The sequence below is a fragment of the Micropterus salmoides genome, unplaced genomic scaffold (assembly GCF_014851395.1).
Source record: "Micropterus salmoides isolate LMB-PRFRI ecotype aquatic unplaced genomic scaffold, ASM1485139v1 Ms_hic_scaffold_7, whole genome shotgun sequence".
NCBI lineage: Eukaryota > Metazoa > Chordata > Actinopteri > Centrarchiformes > Centrarchidae > Micropterus > Micropterus salmoides.
This window is the reverse complement of record NW_024044459.1, coordinates 27,703,807-27,721,571: the sequence shown is the minus strand read 5'-3', so window position 1 is coordinate 27,721,571 and position 17,765 is coordinate 27,703,807. Positions and strand designations below refer to the sequence as shown.

At 39.6% G+C, this 17,765-nt stretch overlaps 1 protein-coding gene across 4 annotated transcripts in view; it reads right to left on the bottom strand.

Moving 5' to 3' along the window:
- LOC119892422 (RCC1 domain-containing protein RUG3, mitochondrial-like) overlaps positions 1-17,765 on the bottom strand; it is a 301,658-nt gene that overhangs the window by 280,408 nt on the left and 3,485 nt on the right. For 3 of the 4 annotated variants that reach the window (XM_038704650.1, XM_038704648.1, XM_038704649.1), the window contains exons 2-3: positions 15,330-15,526; positions 11,297-11,480 (exon numbers count right to left, since the gene is read on the bottom strand). In XM_038704650.1, the coding sequence (XP_038560578.1) occupies positions 11,297-11,480; positions 15,330-15,362 (217 nt within the window). In that variant the 5' untranslated portion in view covers positions 15,363-15,526. The remainder of the gene's footprint in view (positions 1-11,296; positions 11,481-15,329; positions 15,527-17,765) is intronic. The other variant, XM_038704651.1, reaches the window with a different exon arrangement.

Sequence of the window (17,765 nt, the reverse complement as noted above, 5' to 3'; positions counted from 1 at the left end):
GAGCTCTCAAACTCTCACGGCACAGACAATGTCCAACCCACAGCTTTCATTTAGCCAGCCACGTACATTAAATGATATTAATAGTGCACCACTTAATGGATCAATTCCCGATATTTATGTAAGGTGGAGTGGAAGAGACGAGGGAGTAGAGACTGACAGAGAGAGAGAGAGACAAAAAATGGAGGCAGGGATTAAGGGAGGGAATGAGATATGGTAAGATAGGGAGACATATTTCTGTGTGTGGGAGAGGTGTGAGTGGAAAAAGCACCTTATTAAATGACAAGTTTTTCCTGGTTTGCGTTAATTAATTGCACACTGCCACTGACTGCTAATTTGCTGGGAAAAATGCATCCCAAAAGCAAAGGGGGCTCCTGCTTGAACTTTGCCTCAGAAGCACCTAATTCACCTGTGACTGCAGCTGTGTCTCTCTCCTGGACTGCAACACTATTAAATTAGAGCGCCTGGGCCATCAATTTAATAAGCGCTGGAGCAGATCATTTGAATAAGGACAGTATTAGTATTCAAGCTGAGCACAACTAAGAGCAGCTGACCTTTTTCACCGCAGAGAAGATCCTTGAACACATCCAGCTGAATCAGAGAACACGGTAATAAGCCCGTCAATGTTTAACAGTGTCAAAAGGAAGGCTTTTTTTTGCTCTCTCTTCTTCAGCCCATCACCCCCACTCCCTATGGTAGTGCCAGCTATTGTGGTATATCAAGCCAGCCAGGATCTCAGCAATTTATAACACAGGGACAGACGATAGGGAAACGGTAAGAAGGTAAGAGGAGGGGATAAAAACATGCTCACATAATGCTGAAAGAGATTTATGAAAAAGTGCACTATAGTCTGTCCACTTCTGCATGTGTGTGCATGTCCACACATGTATATCTTCTTCCCAGATGTACAATTGATTTATGTACATGTTGGGGTGTGGAACTGATCAGTGTACATCAAAATTCCCAGTGAACTCCCACATAACAAATCAGATCCTGACCTTTGGCTCTAACATCTTTAGCTGCTGGTGCACACCTGGGGTACAGCCTATTAAGCACTGTTTTGACACATACTGTAGCTGTTTTGAATAGTACCAGGGTGAATTGGCAGGATAGTGAAGCATTAGTGGTAGTAATGCATTGAGCTGTGAAATAGATCATCTGCAGTGACAGTTATGGTGCCTGTCAAACTGTAGAGAAAGAGATTTAACTAGCTTTTTGTCTGCATGAAATAAACATTGCATGGGAGGTTAAATGCTCCAACATATGACTGCTTGGCTACAAATCAAGCACTTTCTAAGTACCTACTGCAGTAATGAGCATTTGGTAAATAATATTAAAAAACCCAGTGATTCTAAGTAGAAAAAATGTAGACTTTGTTCATTTTAGGCTGTTAATTTCAGGCTAATTATTTCTAAAGACTGTGAAAGCACATTTTTATGTTCCACTCTATGTAATCTAACTCTAAGCAGCCTTGCATTTACAGAAACGCTTCAAGGTAGTTCTGTTATGACAGGGAACACAGTAATCGATAGAGGGCAGTGAGTGTAACACACCTAGCTCCAAGGGTAACATGGAAAACAAGGCCTGTGACTGGTCATACGGCTGCCACTACTTGGGCTTTATCCAGGGATAAAATATTTAAATAAATAAGATGGTGTCTCATTCACTCACAATGCAGCACTTATATGTTGAGGACAAGAAAGATCCATAAATAATGGGGGAGTTAAATGGTAGATATATGTTTGGCCTGGGAAACGGCCGGCTCTGTGTTTTATGGGGCTAGTTGCAATGTTGATGAATATTTGCCGGCTCGGAATCATAGCTTAATGTCAGCCCACAATTTGTTGCAATTAGTCGGGTGATTTATAGGAATGCCTGGTACGAATGCATGGTAACAATTAACACAGCTTTCGCTAGGCTTTTTATTAATGGGGTGTCGCACCAGAAGAAGGTCTCAACCAAAGCTAGTACACATCTGCGGGCCTCTCTGTGTGTGGCACCGTCCGGCAGCAAAGATGGAGGATAGAATGACCCAGTTCAGTAAGAGCCACACGGGCTGTGCAAAAACACTCACTCTCACACTTCCCTATTGTGTGTGTGTGCGTGTGCGCATGTGCATTTAGCTGTGTGCCCACACACAGTATGATATGTGTTGTCTAACTTTTTTATTACAAGTAATACACATTGTATTTTTAGATTTCTATATATTGTATATATATTGATATGTTTATATATTGTGTATTCAGACAAATTTAGTCTACAAAACACAATGTTGTTTTAGTATATGCATTTTAGTTTGCCAGTGACAATAAAATTCATCAAATTATAATATATTGTTTATGGGCTATTTTTGTTGACCAATTAAATTGAATTTGTTTCCTCATCAAATGGAATAATTTAAAAAGTGTATTTAAAAATTATATATATCATTTCTACTTCTCATAAGTGGTATTTCACATTTAAATATGTACTTTTTTCAAAACTATGCAATGAGATAAACAGTTAAAAAGGAACCAAACAGCTGTTCTGTCTGGCAATAACAGGGTTCAAGTAGAGCGATGTGCCCCTAAACGGCTAATAAACGGCACAAAATGAGCCTGCAATTAAATTTATACACTTGATTGCACTGCTGTCATGTCCACTACAGGCTTATCGAACACCTGGGATCTATTTCCTAATAGAACCTTGGGGAGAGTGGGAAAGAGAGAAAGGGGGGGGTGGAGAAATGAACAAAGCAATCTTTTTTTCCCTTGTATTTTTGGCTGCTTTCGCAGACGCTTGTACAGGATCCTCTTCACTCACACGGAGGGTTTGAGGTTTGAAAGAGGAAAGACAAAAGGATGGTTTTCATTGGACAATGTTGTATAGCTGTAGCAAATGAGTTTTTATACGTTCAAATTGCTGTACTCATTTATAGTCATTAGTAAGCAGCGTTATGACACTCCCTAACGAAAGGTTTGTGTTTATGGATTCAGTCAAGGTGAGTATTTTAAAAAGAAGATCTTGTAATCTTAAATGTCAATGCCTTGATAATTTTCCATTATTTTGAACAACTGTGCATGGAAAACACTGAGTAGCATAAATGTCTATATGTTATTTGTGACCTGTCTCACCAAGTTACATGCGTCAATACATGATAATGAATAATGTGTTGCAAATCTAATGAAATGACAGATTCTCTTATAACTGACTCCATAAGCGCTGACACCGCACTGTAATACCTCTCAGCCCAGCCTCAACACTCCATTTCATTATGAAAAAAGGTGTCAGCACAGCAAATTATAATCGTTAATAAACCTTTATTTGATGGTGTTTGACAAAACTGTGACATTACTGTGAAAATGCTCATCTTGTCTAGTTACATGAACACTTCTCACTTTCATCTCCAACTCACTTTGAATGTCTAAGAGCAAGCATTTTATTTCCTTCTCAGGCATATATACTGACATAGATTTGCCCAAAAGTACTCGCTATGATTTACCAAATTTAAATTTTTCATCGTACAGTGAGAACTTATTTTTAACCAGAAACTCTACACAAGTCACGCTTTAACCCACAATCAGCAATAATCTCAACATGTCAATAGACATATGATATAGCTCTTCCTCTTTCTCAGTATCGCTGAAAAAACTGCGAGCAAAATGTTAAACTTTGTGAACAATAAGGGGTTTTCACTGTGTTTAAGTTAAACCTAAGAATCATACACTTAGTCTTTGTTCTGTTTCTTCATCTACAGCAAGACTTCTTTCTCCCTAAGTTTCCTTCAATTTGCTAATTACACCAGGCAATTTCAGAGAGCTGGGTTGATAGAAAAAGTCACGTTTTGGGGACTCTGAGCCCACAATCTGTCTCTGGCCACTGCTAAGTCACATAAAGTATGTGGCAGGAGGCCAACAATAATTTTGCTAACCCTTTTTTAATTGTGGGAGGGCCATTCACAATGCCCAGTAGAAAGCATTAGCCACTGAACTGCGACTGACAAGGGCAGGTTTCCCACCAGCAAGAAGTAACAAAAAAAACGAGAAATGAGTGTGCTATATTAAAAGCCATGTTTTAGTGAAAGCTGGCACTGGTTGTATAATTCTACAACAATGAGTATCTAATGTGTTTTTCTGTTAGGTGTCTTGTACTGAATGTATGTATTTAAAACAAGATTTAGTGGGGACTTAAATATGAAATTTCTGTGCTGGCAACCAAAACCATAAATAATTCAGTCAGCTCCTTATTTGATTATGTTTGCTAATTTTGTGACCCTGTCAAGCAATTACTTGGCAATCTCTGCCTTTTTCCTCTACTTACCTGGTTCACTGAGTGGCTAATGGTATTTTAACTTGGCCAAATTATGAGAGCTTTTCTGAAGTAGCCGCAACACAATTGGTTCAATATGTTTCACTGTTAATTTAACAATGCAACTTTCCTAGGATTTCACACATTTTTGTAAAAAATCATCACAGAGGATACGGAAATGAAGAAATATACATCCTCCTCTTTCTTACTCTTGCCTTAAATTATCCTTTTTTGACAGCTGACTAACAATTATCATTACAGCTCAAACAGTTACCTGTGAGAATGGCCATAAATATTGTTAAAATAACCGAAACCATCTCTTGCGCTTTTTCACCACAAGAAGCAACCTGTCTGCAAGCACACACCATCTGTACATAGTTAGAGCCGTATGCACACAGATGGCAGCCAAACACTCCCAAAGTTGCTCCGTCCGCACGTCTAACCTTACAAAGCAAACTAATTAACAGTAAAACGCAGAGAGAAGGAAGGAGCAGTTTGAAAGAGCTTGCAATGACTCTAATGAGGGAAGAGAGAGAGCGAGCGAGAGAGAGAGGGGTCATCTATATAGTAATGCCAGAGGGATGGGGGACTTCTACTGTGGCTCTAGGTTTACTGCCCTCTTTAAGATCCATATTAAATGAGGGCTACTTATCGCCAAGCCTCTGTCCCAGCACACAAGCCTTTAACAGCATGGTGCAGGGCATAGGGCAGGCATCTGAAAGGAGGGAGATGAGTGGTGGTGGAGCTGGGAGGGGTGGGAGGAACCTTGATTCGCCAAATAAGATATTGCTGGAAGCACCTTCTGTGTCACACTTTATTTTAAGAAGCAAGCCCATAACACGCTATCCTGGGGTTTACTGGTCAGTAATAGTCAGTAATGTGAATGTTAGGTACACATTATCTTGGACCAAGGTTTAGTTTCATCTGTTGGTTAAAATAATATTCAATTTTGTTTTCCTTTAAATAACAAGCAACCAGTGAAGGACTTGTGTATTGTTCTAGTTGTTGTCTTTTCACAAGACTGTGTACCCACATTTTCAGTGGCCTACCACACTGTAGAAATTCATTTTGTGAAAAGGAGGACAACTCCTTGGAAAGTTAATTAGTAGGAAACAAGCGGAGGAAAAAGCAGGAAACGAGAAATGACCCAGCTGCCAAAAGTAATAACGTTTTCATTATTTATTTCATTATTCATTTGTGGATATGTTCAGACAGAATTAATAATAGAAAACCCTGAGAGAAAATGTTTGCGCTGGAACCCTATTACGAGCAGGCCAAGTCCAGTGGCACAGTTAGTTAACATGCACAAATGTACTGCCCCTGACAAATAACATATCAAGTGGAGAACTGGATTATTTTGTGCTCCCAAACCTCTCTCTTTCAATTCTCAGCTTTTCATGTAATTGTTTCAGTCAGGGTTAAGGTTGTATTCAAACTGCTTTACACTGCTACCTCCGTGGTAAAATAATACAATTTAAGAAAAAGCTACTGTTATAAAGCAATCATTGGCTGCCATATGCTGTAATAACTATATCGCAATAATCACCAAGGCATCCATTTAAGTGTCTATTGCTAATAAAGTGAGCTGTCCATTTATCCCTGAGAAAGCTAGTAGTGAAGTACAGAATCAATTAGAAGTCCCTTTGGAGAGTGGAATTTGTGCTGTTCCATTACACAATTCTTCTTTTTAGTCCAAACACTACCCGGATGATACTCCCTGATCTGGCCTGTGTTTGCTTTTTCTCACTGTTTACTGCAACACTTCCAGGCCAACTCACATTTGATTTTCCCCGCTGAGATTACAAACACACTCCCAATACACGCTCTGGAGAAAATGAGGCCGGAAAGGAGTAGTGGCGAATCATTCAAGGCTGTCCAAAGATCTCTATTACAAAAGCAGATTTTATTTTCACTTCCAACACAGACATCTCTGATAAAAAGCATGTCAAAGGCAACTGGGACGACTGGTTTTTCTCTTGGCATTATTATTTTTCACTTATCAAATGTGTTTCCCTTACCAGCCTCCCAACCACAACCTACACACCCAATTCCTGGCTTTGCTATATTAAGGCAAATTGAGAACGGATGGCGAGGGATAGAGTGCCTCACTGGATCAATCTATCTATCTATAGAAGATGGGGTTGATGTGTATGGTTGGGGGGGTGTGGGGGGGATAAAAAGGGAAAAATAAATTAAAAAAATAAGAAGAGAGCCTTGGCCATGTGTCAGTTGAGCGTTTTTACATTAGCCATACGTAAAGCATTTCTTTCTTCCTCTCCTATTCGCCACTCAAAGCACCATGGCCACGGCCATGTGTGAATAATCACACAGAGGGCCTCAGAGGTGCCCTCGCTGCCTTACAAGAGGCTGGGTGCAAGGGCAGATGGGGGAGGCACAGGTTGAAGGAGTAGAGAGATGATGGGGGGGGGGGGGGGTTGTAAACGTTAACACGTTGAGGATTTGGATATCCTCACAAGCTTGTCTCATTAGCTGCTAATTGGCAGGACTTTCCCCCATCTTTTGTTCTGTATAACGTTTGTCTTTTTTGGGGGGGATGGAGGCAAAGGAGGAAGAGGATGGTGAACTAAACATTTCAAGTGCTCCATGCTTCGCTGAGAGAGAGAGAGTTAAGCCCATATTACAGCAACATAAACACTTCTGTCCTACGATTAACCTTAAAAAGCAACTCAGTGCATAAACTAAACGCTCAACCTGCTCAACCAAATTAGCACAGAGATCAAGGGAACTAGAAAAAAATAAAGAGAGAGAGATAGAACAGTGAGTAAGAGAGAGGGCATGAAGCAACGACAGGGGTTATTTTTCCTCTTTTCCCCCTTTTTCGACTCATTCACCTTCCCAACTGGGAAATCGTAGAAAAACATCAACACTAAACGGCAAATTATTACAAAAGCTCCTCTCAGTGCTGGGTCCAAAGCAGACATATTGGAGTTGTCAGGCAGGTGGATGGCCAATACTTTCCTAGAATTATTCTGAGTATTGCACTGTTTGACAAACATTAAACAAGACAATAAAATACATAGGTAAAGGTGCTGCCTACGGGCATAGATGTCATGAAGAAAGACGGGAAGAAAGAGAAAATAGGTCTCCATATTAACAACAGTTTCCTGAAAGTCCAAGTGAATTATACATTTACAGAAAGTAGCCACTCAAGTCTGCATGAACCCTTTCCTCGAGGCAGAACCTGGCCATGACTAGTGATTTGAAAGGGAGAGTCATGCGTGCACATTGAGGATTATTTTTCTACCATTGTGGCTGTCTGTCTGTCTGTGTCTCCATCTGTCTCTCTCTGACTATATCTCTCACTCTTTCTAACTCTTTGATTTAACAAAGTTGTAACTGTGCCCTGAATGCCAATAAGGATCACGTAGATGGCAGGTCAATTGTCCATTCCTGTTACTTTAGAGGGTTTTATTTTTTTCTAAAAAAGGTATTGGATTTCAGGACCAAGTAATTCAGAGCAAACTATGTCTGCTGTAATCTATTTTAATGGACATCATTAAATTGAATAGACAGAGCTATCTGTCTCTCAATGTTTGCAGAAGGATTTTTACAATAAGTCAAAGAATAAAGGATGCATCGATACTTACTATTACTAACGAGCAATATAATATCAAGAACTTTAAAAATTCCAGACTCTTTTTATCACTAACAGGTGTATGATGTCATAACAGTCCTACTTTTTATTTTCAAGTTGTTTTAGGTTAAGGAAGGAACTACGTGTTCACAGCTGAGGAATGATGGGAGCATCTGAGGAATGCTTAACTCATAAAATGGTACAATGCTTACCAACAGCATTTAGAGAGAAATACTGGAAAACTGCAAAAGTAACACGATGGTTACAATTACGGTGAGAGTGAGGGCTCTGTTTTATGTTAAGAGAGATGTCAGAGAGGGTTAGTAGGGTCATAGCCCTTATATGCTGTTTAACACCTGACACCAAGGCCTAACCAAGGTTCATAACTCAAATGGAAAGAGGTGAAGAAAAAAATGGAGACCCCCCCCCCCCCAGCTCCAGTATTTCATCAATCCTTTTTTGGGATAGCATACTGACTTTCTGTCAAACATCTACTGTCACAACGGTGTCTAATCTAAGAATGTAATATGTTATATAAAAAAGATAATTCCATCTTTGCACTCAAAGAGCTAAATCAAAGTAACCAATTCTGACCAAAGACTTCTGACTTCTAACACAGTCCATGGGACTCACAAGAGCGAGGCCTCCTGTAGAAAATCAGGGTAGGTCACAAACGGCCAACACGAGTCCTTGGCTTCATCGAACATCCACCAGATCAAGGGCCTCGAACTAAAGCAGCAACTAACTGACCTCACTGAGACCCAGCAACTGAAACAGCCCTAACAAGGTATTAGCAGGCACCTCTGTATACCCTCCAACTCTCAGCCCGGGTCTAAAGAAACACAGCTGCACGGGGTGTTTTCCAGGGCGGAGGGCAAACTTTCAAGCAAAGTGGTACCCCTGGCTAAGCTCAAAGGTGCAGCTGGAAGTTCAAGAATTCAAAGCAACAAGGGGCTAAGTTTACTGAGATTGTTTTATGCCACTTTTCGGTCTCCAACATATCAGTTATTCCACTTACATTGAATATCAATTTTTAGAGGTAATGCCTTTTTTGTTTCTTTCATCATATCTATTTAATATATATCTATTTAATACACACACACACACTAAATAAATGCATATCCTGTTGTAATGGGTATGAGTTTTGTTTGCCCTCTAAGAATGTGGTATATAGCTGTGTGTGTTTTTGTGTGTGTATGCCTGCACAAGCACGTATGGCGGTCGTCTCTGTGTGACTGTGGGCGTCTGGAGGAGAGAGAAGCCTCATCTGTTACCACCCCAGCCCGGCCGGCCCGCCGCGTGAAGTAGAACGACAGGGTGTCACCGCCGACGACAGTGATGGATGCCCTAAATTCTGTAGGCAACTTGGGCAATTGGACACATTAACAACAGGCACCTGCTTTCCCCCATACAAATCTATTAAAAGATAACAGCAATGGCGGCTTCCACACTATTAGTAAATTATAGCTCTGTCTGAGTGTGAGGTAAGTGTGGGCCTCCCTTCTCCCACAAGCACCCACCCAACCTCCTCTGCTATGCTTTTCCTATTGGCAGTCTCATAGTGCCACCCAGTGGCTGAAATTTATAAAGCTTTCATAAAATGTGGAGCAATATTTGAAGATGCACAAAAACTCAATAAGAGGAGACCAAGTTCACTCAAAGGTAATCATTTCAACCTTATCTGAGGACAAGATCCATGTACTACAAAATATATTAACATAGAACAATTAATCTATAATTTGCATTGAATCAACAATTCATTTTATTATATTTATGAAACTAAGTTCCATAAAATTATCATAAAATTATCATAATTTCAATTTTTGTAATTATTAATGGTAATGAATAAAAAAACAACACCAAGCATATACTATTCCACATGGTGAGAGTTTACGGATGGTGGATTTATCTTGTAAGCTATTTTTCCATAAACAAGCCTCTCCTTAAGCCGGCTTGGCCAAATGGCCAGTGATCTGAGACAATGTGGCCGACATAAAACCATTATGACCTACTCAAGACCTCCTCTATTAAAACATTAACAAGAGACCAGTACTCTCAACCTGACACCATTATGACATATCTTGGGCTAGAGCTCAGGTATGCCACATAAATGTGTCTAACATAAATTTGCTGTGGGTAAATATTTCTGTGTCTGTGAGGGGGGTATGTGTTTGTAAGCTGGCCAAGAATAAAGGGAGTACAAGACCAGTAAATACTTTTACAGCAGGCAATTTGTCAGGATGTGTAAATGTCTCCAATTCCCAACAGCACTGGAGTAAAATTTACAGTCACTCGGGAAGTGACAATGCACAAAAAAGGACCACTTTTTACTCTCTCTCATCTCCCTCAGACCACTAAAACCTTCCCATAAATCTCCTCCAGTCCCCCCAGATGTCTGCTGTTGTCAGATATCATGCCTTGACAATGCCTTCCACCATCATTGTCTTGACAGAAATATGATATGTGAAACTGCAATGTCACATCACTTAACATGATTTAGCCTAAGCTAGCCTGTACCATTTTAATCAATCAAAAATGTCACCTTTTTCCCTGTAATGATAGTAGAGGTATAGGATCCCTGTGTTGGGGTGATCTATAAGACTTATCTAGGCTGCTGATTTATGACTACTGCCAGCTAATGTACTAAAAGAGCCTCCTCCCTTCTTGTCATCTGGGTTTCTATCAAATTGGCAAATAAGTAGGCCAGTATTACCTCATGGGCAGGGAGGAAGACACTTCATGCTGTGTGTAAACCCTAAGTACATGATATTATGCATGTTTGAAACCTATACAGAACACCCCATTGCTGTACCACCAGATAATCTATTTTCTGAGTCCTGTATATGCACTCCATACACTCATGAGACTGCAAAGTAATTTGTACAAACATGTCCATTAAATGTCAGACAGTAAGTACTGTATGGTAGTTGCTAATGGATTCAATGAGCTTGGTTGCTTACACATTCTTTGATCAAATGCCTCCCTAAGTCAATTGTTCTGTAAACATTATAAAGCCTCACTGGATAACCGTGGCTTTCAGCAAATTAACATTAGAGTATTTACAGTACATCAGACAAGTTATTGTAGCTTGTCCCAATAACTTCCAAACACTGCAAGACCTACCAGATATCACATACATTTACTGAAACAAAAATTAAAATACATTAGTAAATAAAAAAAACACCAACGTGAACAGCAAAAATGTATCTGCTAAACACTGTTTCCTCCATACTGGACCGATGATAAAATGCACTCATTTCCCTCATAAATTTTACACAACACACACACACACACACACACACAAAATCATGCTTAGTACCCAAATGCATTAACTGTACCATAATAATGAATGACATTTAGACAACCAGTGTGCACTAAAACACAAAAAGCAGTATACAACTGGGCATGGACCTGTACCTGTAATCACAATGGAGTGACTGGATCCACATGCCAGCAGCTTCACCCTGCCCAGCCTAGCCACTGTGAACTGTCTCATATGGGCCTCCTCGGGGCCAATGTCCCCTGGCCTACCATGTCCAGTCTGGTCAAGCTCCCCACGATCCCAGGAAAGCAGACTCATATCCAACTCACACTGTATCTCCTGGATACACAGACAGAGAAGAGGTGTGTTTTAGTGACTTTTTTCAACTTTAACTAACATTTTCTGTAAGGTTAGAACTGAGGTTAAGAACTGGAGCTCCTGACCTAAACAAGTATTTATAGCCAGGGCTCTACAGTGTTTAACTCGCATATGCCCCTAAAAATAGTTAGTTGCGCACCGAATCATTTAAAACAGTGGAACTGGAAATCACAGCGCAAGGAGAAAGCTCAGTAGGCTGATCGCTCTGTGGGCCGCTTGAGCAGCTCATTATACAAAAAAGAGAGAGATGGTCATTGGCATCTGAAGCGGTAAGACTGAAGACAACAGGGATAAGATCAGCAAGGTTTGGCTTTGGCTTTGGCATTTAGCTAGCTCGGTTGCCTTTTGTTGACGATGTGCTTGTCAATGTCACTTTTCCTGAACCGACTAATCAAAGCCTGGATGGGGCGGGACATTAAAAAAGGTTGACATACAGCAAACTTTGGAAAGTATATTATGCATGAATGGTTCTAATTATTGTCGAGTTAATACTTAGCATTAACAAATTACAGATTAACCACTAGTGATGGGGGTCGATACCTGGTTCTAAAAGGACTCTGTGCCAAATTTTCTCAAAACCCGAGGTCCAAAAGGTCAGAGTTTATCGATACTGCTATCAAGACTAGCAGGTCCTATAATGTAATATTATGTCTCGAGCGTCAAATCTGATTCAACTTGAAATGCTTTTAATAAGAAAAGAAATGTTTATTTATTGATGGCACCGAAACGCGGTATAAAACGGGCCCAGGACTGTTTACCATGAGGCTGCAGCCTCTGCTGCTCTCTCTCGGCTCACACACACACACACACACACACACACACACACACACACACACACACACACATACACACCGGCCAGAAGAGCACAACTAACGTTAACTTGGCAAATGTTACAAACAAGCTAAAGTGAAAGCTGATTGTCTGTAGCATAGACTCGTCTGTAGTCTTAAAATTTGGCACATTGTTTTAAACTCAGCTGCTGGCTGATACAAACCAGCTGCTCCTCCTTCGACCAGGTAACATTATTTGCAGGCAGTGAATAACAGCAGAGAGGAGGAGGAGGAGGAAGGACTGATGCTGAGTTTTTTATTCTTTTTAAACGTCACTCAGTATTGTGAAGTCAGATGTTGTGTTTATTTGCTGTTGTAAACATTAATGTTGCTACTCTAGAAACAACAGTTGTATTTAAAATATTAAATTCTAATACTATAATTAATTTAAAAAACAACTAGGCAGTTAATACACACACTTCAATATTTGTTTATTTATCAGAAGTCATATGTCATCTCAATATATAACAATGTTATCACACATTTTCCTCATACTGTGCAGGCCTACCTCATGCCCGTTGGGTCTGGTCTTACCATATAACCGTCACCAAATAATAGTAAAGTATCGATGGTGGTATCAATAAAGACTCGTATCGTTAAGCACTCTCAATAATGGTATCAATATAAATAAAAATTAACAATCCCCATCCCTATTAACCACAACGTAAACCATTTTTCCTGCACGAGGATTCAGCCAGTGCCATTGTGCTCCTTCTAGCAAGCCTAAGAGCAAAACATTCACCTTGTTCTATTTTACATCTATTGTACTACAGTTATTGTTATAAATATTGGTCAATCACAGTTACATGTGGCGAGGATCGTGCTGGTGTTTCGTATATCAGTCCCGCATGCCACAAGCTGCATTGCGTCAACCACAATACATTTTTTCACTCATCATTTCGATGAGTTATCAGTGTTTTAAAAAGATGTGTCCAATTTTCAAAAAATCAGTTCCAATGTTTTAAAAAGTCTTGCTAATACTTTAAGGCCTATGTGGAGTGTCCAGATACTAGTCATCTATTTCCATAGTTCTCCAGTGGTTTTAAATTAATAATTGCACACAAGGAGAAGGAGCACACAAGCGCAGTATAAATATGTATGTTCTAAATTGTTTTATTAAGAAACTCTGTTTTATGTTTTTCACTGTGCTCCTATTTTTTTTTCATTTAGGAGCACAAGTACTCCCTGGCAAAACGGTTAGCATAAAGCACTGGTTGCAGTAGATTTTCCATCACCTACATTTACACCCCACACGCCATTAAACATATAAAATATATTTTTAGACATACAAGTAATAATGGATACCACAGACAGTATGATGAAAAATAGTGGAAACACTTGTTTTGTGTTCTTTACTAATACTGGTCTTCTAGTCGGCATTAAGTTTGAATAAAACCAATCTGAAGTTCCACGTCTTATTTGTAATGAACTGTGGGTCTGATGTAAATCACCAATATTCTCTTCAACATGTTTATTTACAATCTGCCCTCTATGCTAATTAGACTGTGACCCTGCACACACAGGCTAACACACATGTAAGCTGGGTGTATGTGCATGCATGCCCACACACACAAACACACACACACATCCCCCCCAGCAATATTACCAGCACAATTCCATCCGACTGATATTGGAATTTTCCGAAAGAGCAAACCAATAGATAACCTATTACAAAACTATAAGAGATCAATAGCTAATTTCTTTGCATTGATTACCACTTGGACATTTAACATGCGCCCTGTGGCCACAATGTGTGTTCCGCAAGCTTAGATCCCCATTGGCCCTCATGAGTATTAAAATTATCGATTCAGACAGAGGACTAAAAATGTCAAGCTGTTCATTAATCTTAATAAAGACTGGACTTGACCAAGGCACCCTTTTTCCCAAAGCTGGGATACAACCTATCCAACTAGGAGCACATACACGGCAAAGATTAATGAGCTTCTACTGAGGAATGTGATTTAAGTCTTCGCCATTAATAGATCAATTACCAAAGAACAAGTCTTTTATAATAGTGCTTACTTTTACCTAGTGTGCAGGTCAAAACAACATTTTAAAAAGTATATTGACTGTCCAATTGTAATTATTTGTTGATACATTTCAAAAGAAACACAAAACAAGCAATCCTGCAGTAATGAGGTCTTGTGATGAAGCTACATCTGCTGTTATTCTACAGATGGCCCTCCACAGTCCATAATGAACAAATGTTATCAGGCGCTGCCTAACAGGCAGTTTCATCTCTGTTTTATGTAGATGAGTTTCAAAGCACGCAGGGCTGTCCTTAGCTTAATGAGGGCCCTAAGCAGGATTTGATTTGCTCACTTTTCTTACTTTTAATTACTTTCATATTTCTGCCACACTTACTCATATGTTTCCTGCTCACAACTGATTGGCAGTTAAGCTGTTGCAATGATTTGCTACCTCCACTAATCAGTGAGAGGGGTACCAGATCATACAAATAAACATAATTCAAAAAACGGCTCTGTCACATGATTTCATTTTTTCAATGAAGGAAAGAACTTAGAGAAACACCATTTTTTGTGCCACCCCTAGCACAGTTAAAGAGCTTTGTATTTTGGGATTCTACTATAAATATTTGGAAAAATAAACTGTGAAAAAATAAATGTTAATTTTTAGATTTCATGAAATATAATGTCCTTTCAATCAGGCCATACCAACAGAAAAAAGAGACAACAGTGTGTTAAAACAAAGCTGGTAACAACATCTAAGGGACATTATTCAGGAAAAGACATCTAGACATATTCAGCTGAGAGCACTCCGACATGAAGCCAATAAAGTTTGAAAGGCTTTCTGTCTCAAATTGTACTTTTAATAACAATGAGGTGAAGAGTCTTACTTGACACAATTCAAATATATTACTATAAAATAAAAGCCTAAATGTGGATTGTAAATACCTGTTTTGGTTTGTAACCATAAGCATACACAACATCAAAGCAGCACACAGCTCCCGGGAACTAACCTGTGCCAGTGGAAGAGGACGAGAAGAAAACATTTCAGTGTCTTCTTATATCACGTTTCCTTTGTTCCCTTTATACTTCTGTTGTTGGTTTTCTCACATTGGTCGATTCTGGTTGTCTTGTGGCCCTGACTTTATTTCCCTGTCCTCCCCTCATTGCACTCACCACATTGGCAGGGCAACAGTCTCCATAGCACGCTCTGTTGATAGCACACCAGATTGAGATTACTTTATTATCTAAACTGGGGCAAACTTTGAAAGCGACAAGCAGTATTTTAGAAAGGCACTAACACACACTTTATTGTGATGGTAATTTCCGTAATACTAATCAGCAAATTAAATGACAGACAGTGAACAGAAGAGTTTGTGTCCTAAATCCATATTGTCATAGTATTCTGTTTTGGCAGTTTGAATTAAGGTTGGGCGACCTTCGCTAAGCCATGTCTCCTTTAGTTACTGTTGCTAAGTCCGACATTGTCGGAGCTGTGTGACTTTTATCACGGCGGTGCCACGGTCTATTACTGCACTCCCTGGAGAAATATCATGTCAAATTTGTTGGAAAATCTCAGAAGGAAGCAGACAGTTGTGCAGTTGTATTTTATATTTGAAAGTTGTATTCAGGCTGTCAAACAGACTCAAACAGATGTGAAAAAATTAAAGATAGAAACTGAAGCCTACCAATCACACAGTACAAGTGAACCACCGCATCCCTCGACGACTGAGACAAAAAATAACAATATTAAGGATCAACACTGTTCCTGTAGAGCTGGGTAGGCCTCTATTCATTATCACAATCATTAAAAAGCAGAACAGTAGGGCTTTATTACGTTACATTCAGTAGTAAGTTAGCTAGCATTAGCTAACTAACATTACATGAGAAACAATCCACAGCCAACATTTTTCTGGATTTGTTTTAGGTTTTGGAAACCTCTCTGGGTAGCAACTGTAACTATTACAAGTAGAGCCCGACCAATAAGGGTTTTTGGGGGCTGATGCCGATATTAATGTGAAAAAGAGCCGATTTATGAGCCGATATTTCGATTTTAAGAATGATTTGGATAGTAGACCCCTTTACTGTATAAACTAGACTTAGAACAGGCCAATATTGAAAGCTGGTATGTATGTGGGCTTTAAAACCTTTTCCTAAATGGATTATGTTGATTAAAATCAATTACAGTCTCAAAAAGTAAACATGTAAACAATTGCACATCAATAAATATTTGCTACTGGAAGGTGCAACTTTTTCAGCCGTCTGTAAACAGAGAGAGTCAGATAGAATAAGCACATGTATTTCCCTTTACACATAATCTGCCATAATTTCAATGTAGCACATTCACATCTAGTTCATCCCTTTACCAGCACTCTTTCATTCTAACCAAAGCTACGTGAAACCATTTAACCACCACCGGTATGAATCATGCCGTCTAGGATACAGTAAGCTGCTGTTGAATGCATCTAATACTACAGGAATGTCTACAACGAGGACCCGCAACTTTGAGATTTAATTTAACTAACATTATAACTACAACCAGAGCCATTACGGCTCTGACTACAGCGTTTCACATCTACAACGTCACAAAAAGAGGAGCTACAGGAAGCCGTGTTAGATTCTTGTTCAGCTCACATTCATTTACATATCCGCTCTGGTTTAATCATTTCAGACAGACTGACACATGCAGACAGGAGGCTCGCAGATATATTTATAATACGTCAGAAATTATAGTTTAACGGCTCATTAATGTTAGCGCTCCTCCACTGATAAACACGGCATTAGCTTTGTGGCTAATTTAGCAATGGGCAGCATTAGCTGCTGTTACGTTATGCGATTTTAGAGAATATCTAGAAGTGATGAACTAGGGACAAATGTGGACTGTTCGCTAGAACTACCACACTGTTTGAAATAAATGTACAGTTACATCTGTCCAGCAGCTTCCAACACCCAACTACCGTAACGTTAAACTGCTGTGAGCTGGTAGGAATCCAGGTGATGGCAGTGAAAAACGGGAGGGTTAGCAAGTCATGAATGTTTTCAGGAGAGGAGAAGTGACTGGGTGTGTTGTTATTATAATTATTAAAGTCATGTAATTAACTTGACAAAAGACAGATTCACCGCTCACACAGCCCTCTGCGTGTTTCTGCATGCTGCGTGTAAGCGCCGGTAAACTCTGGTCAGCTGATTGTTTTCTTCTGTGGTTTTTGTGGTGAGGCAGTGTAGTTAACAGGGGAGCTGCAGCTGGTTACCCTCTGGTGGTCAAACTATGCAACACCCATGACATGAGTAAAGGATCTGACTCTAGGTTTCTTTTTTAATAATCATATATCTGCTGTTTTTAAATGAATTCGACCGTTTATATGCAATTAGCTCATCTCGGTCGGGCTCTAATTACAAGTGCCCCAGAACCAGCGTTTGACCATATCTTAGAAAAATACAGCAAAAAA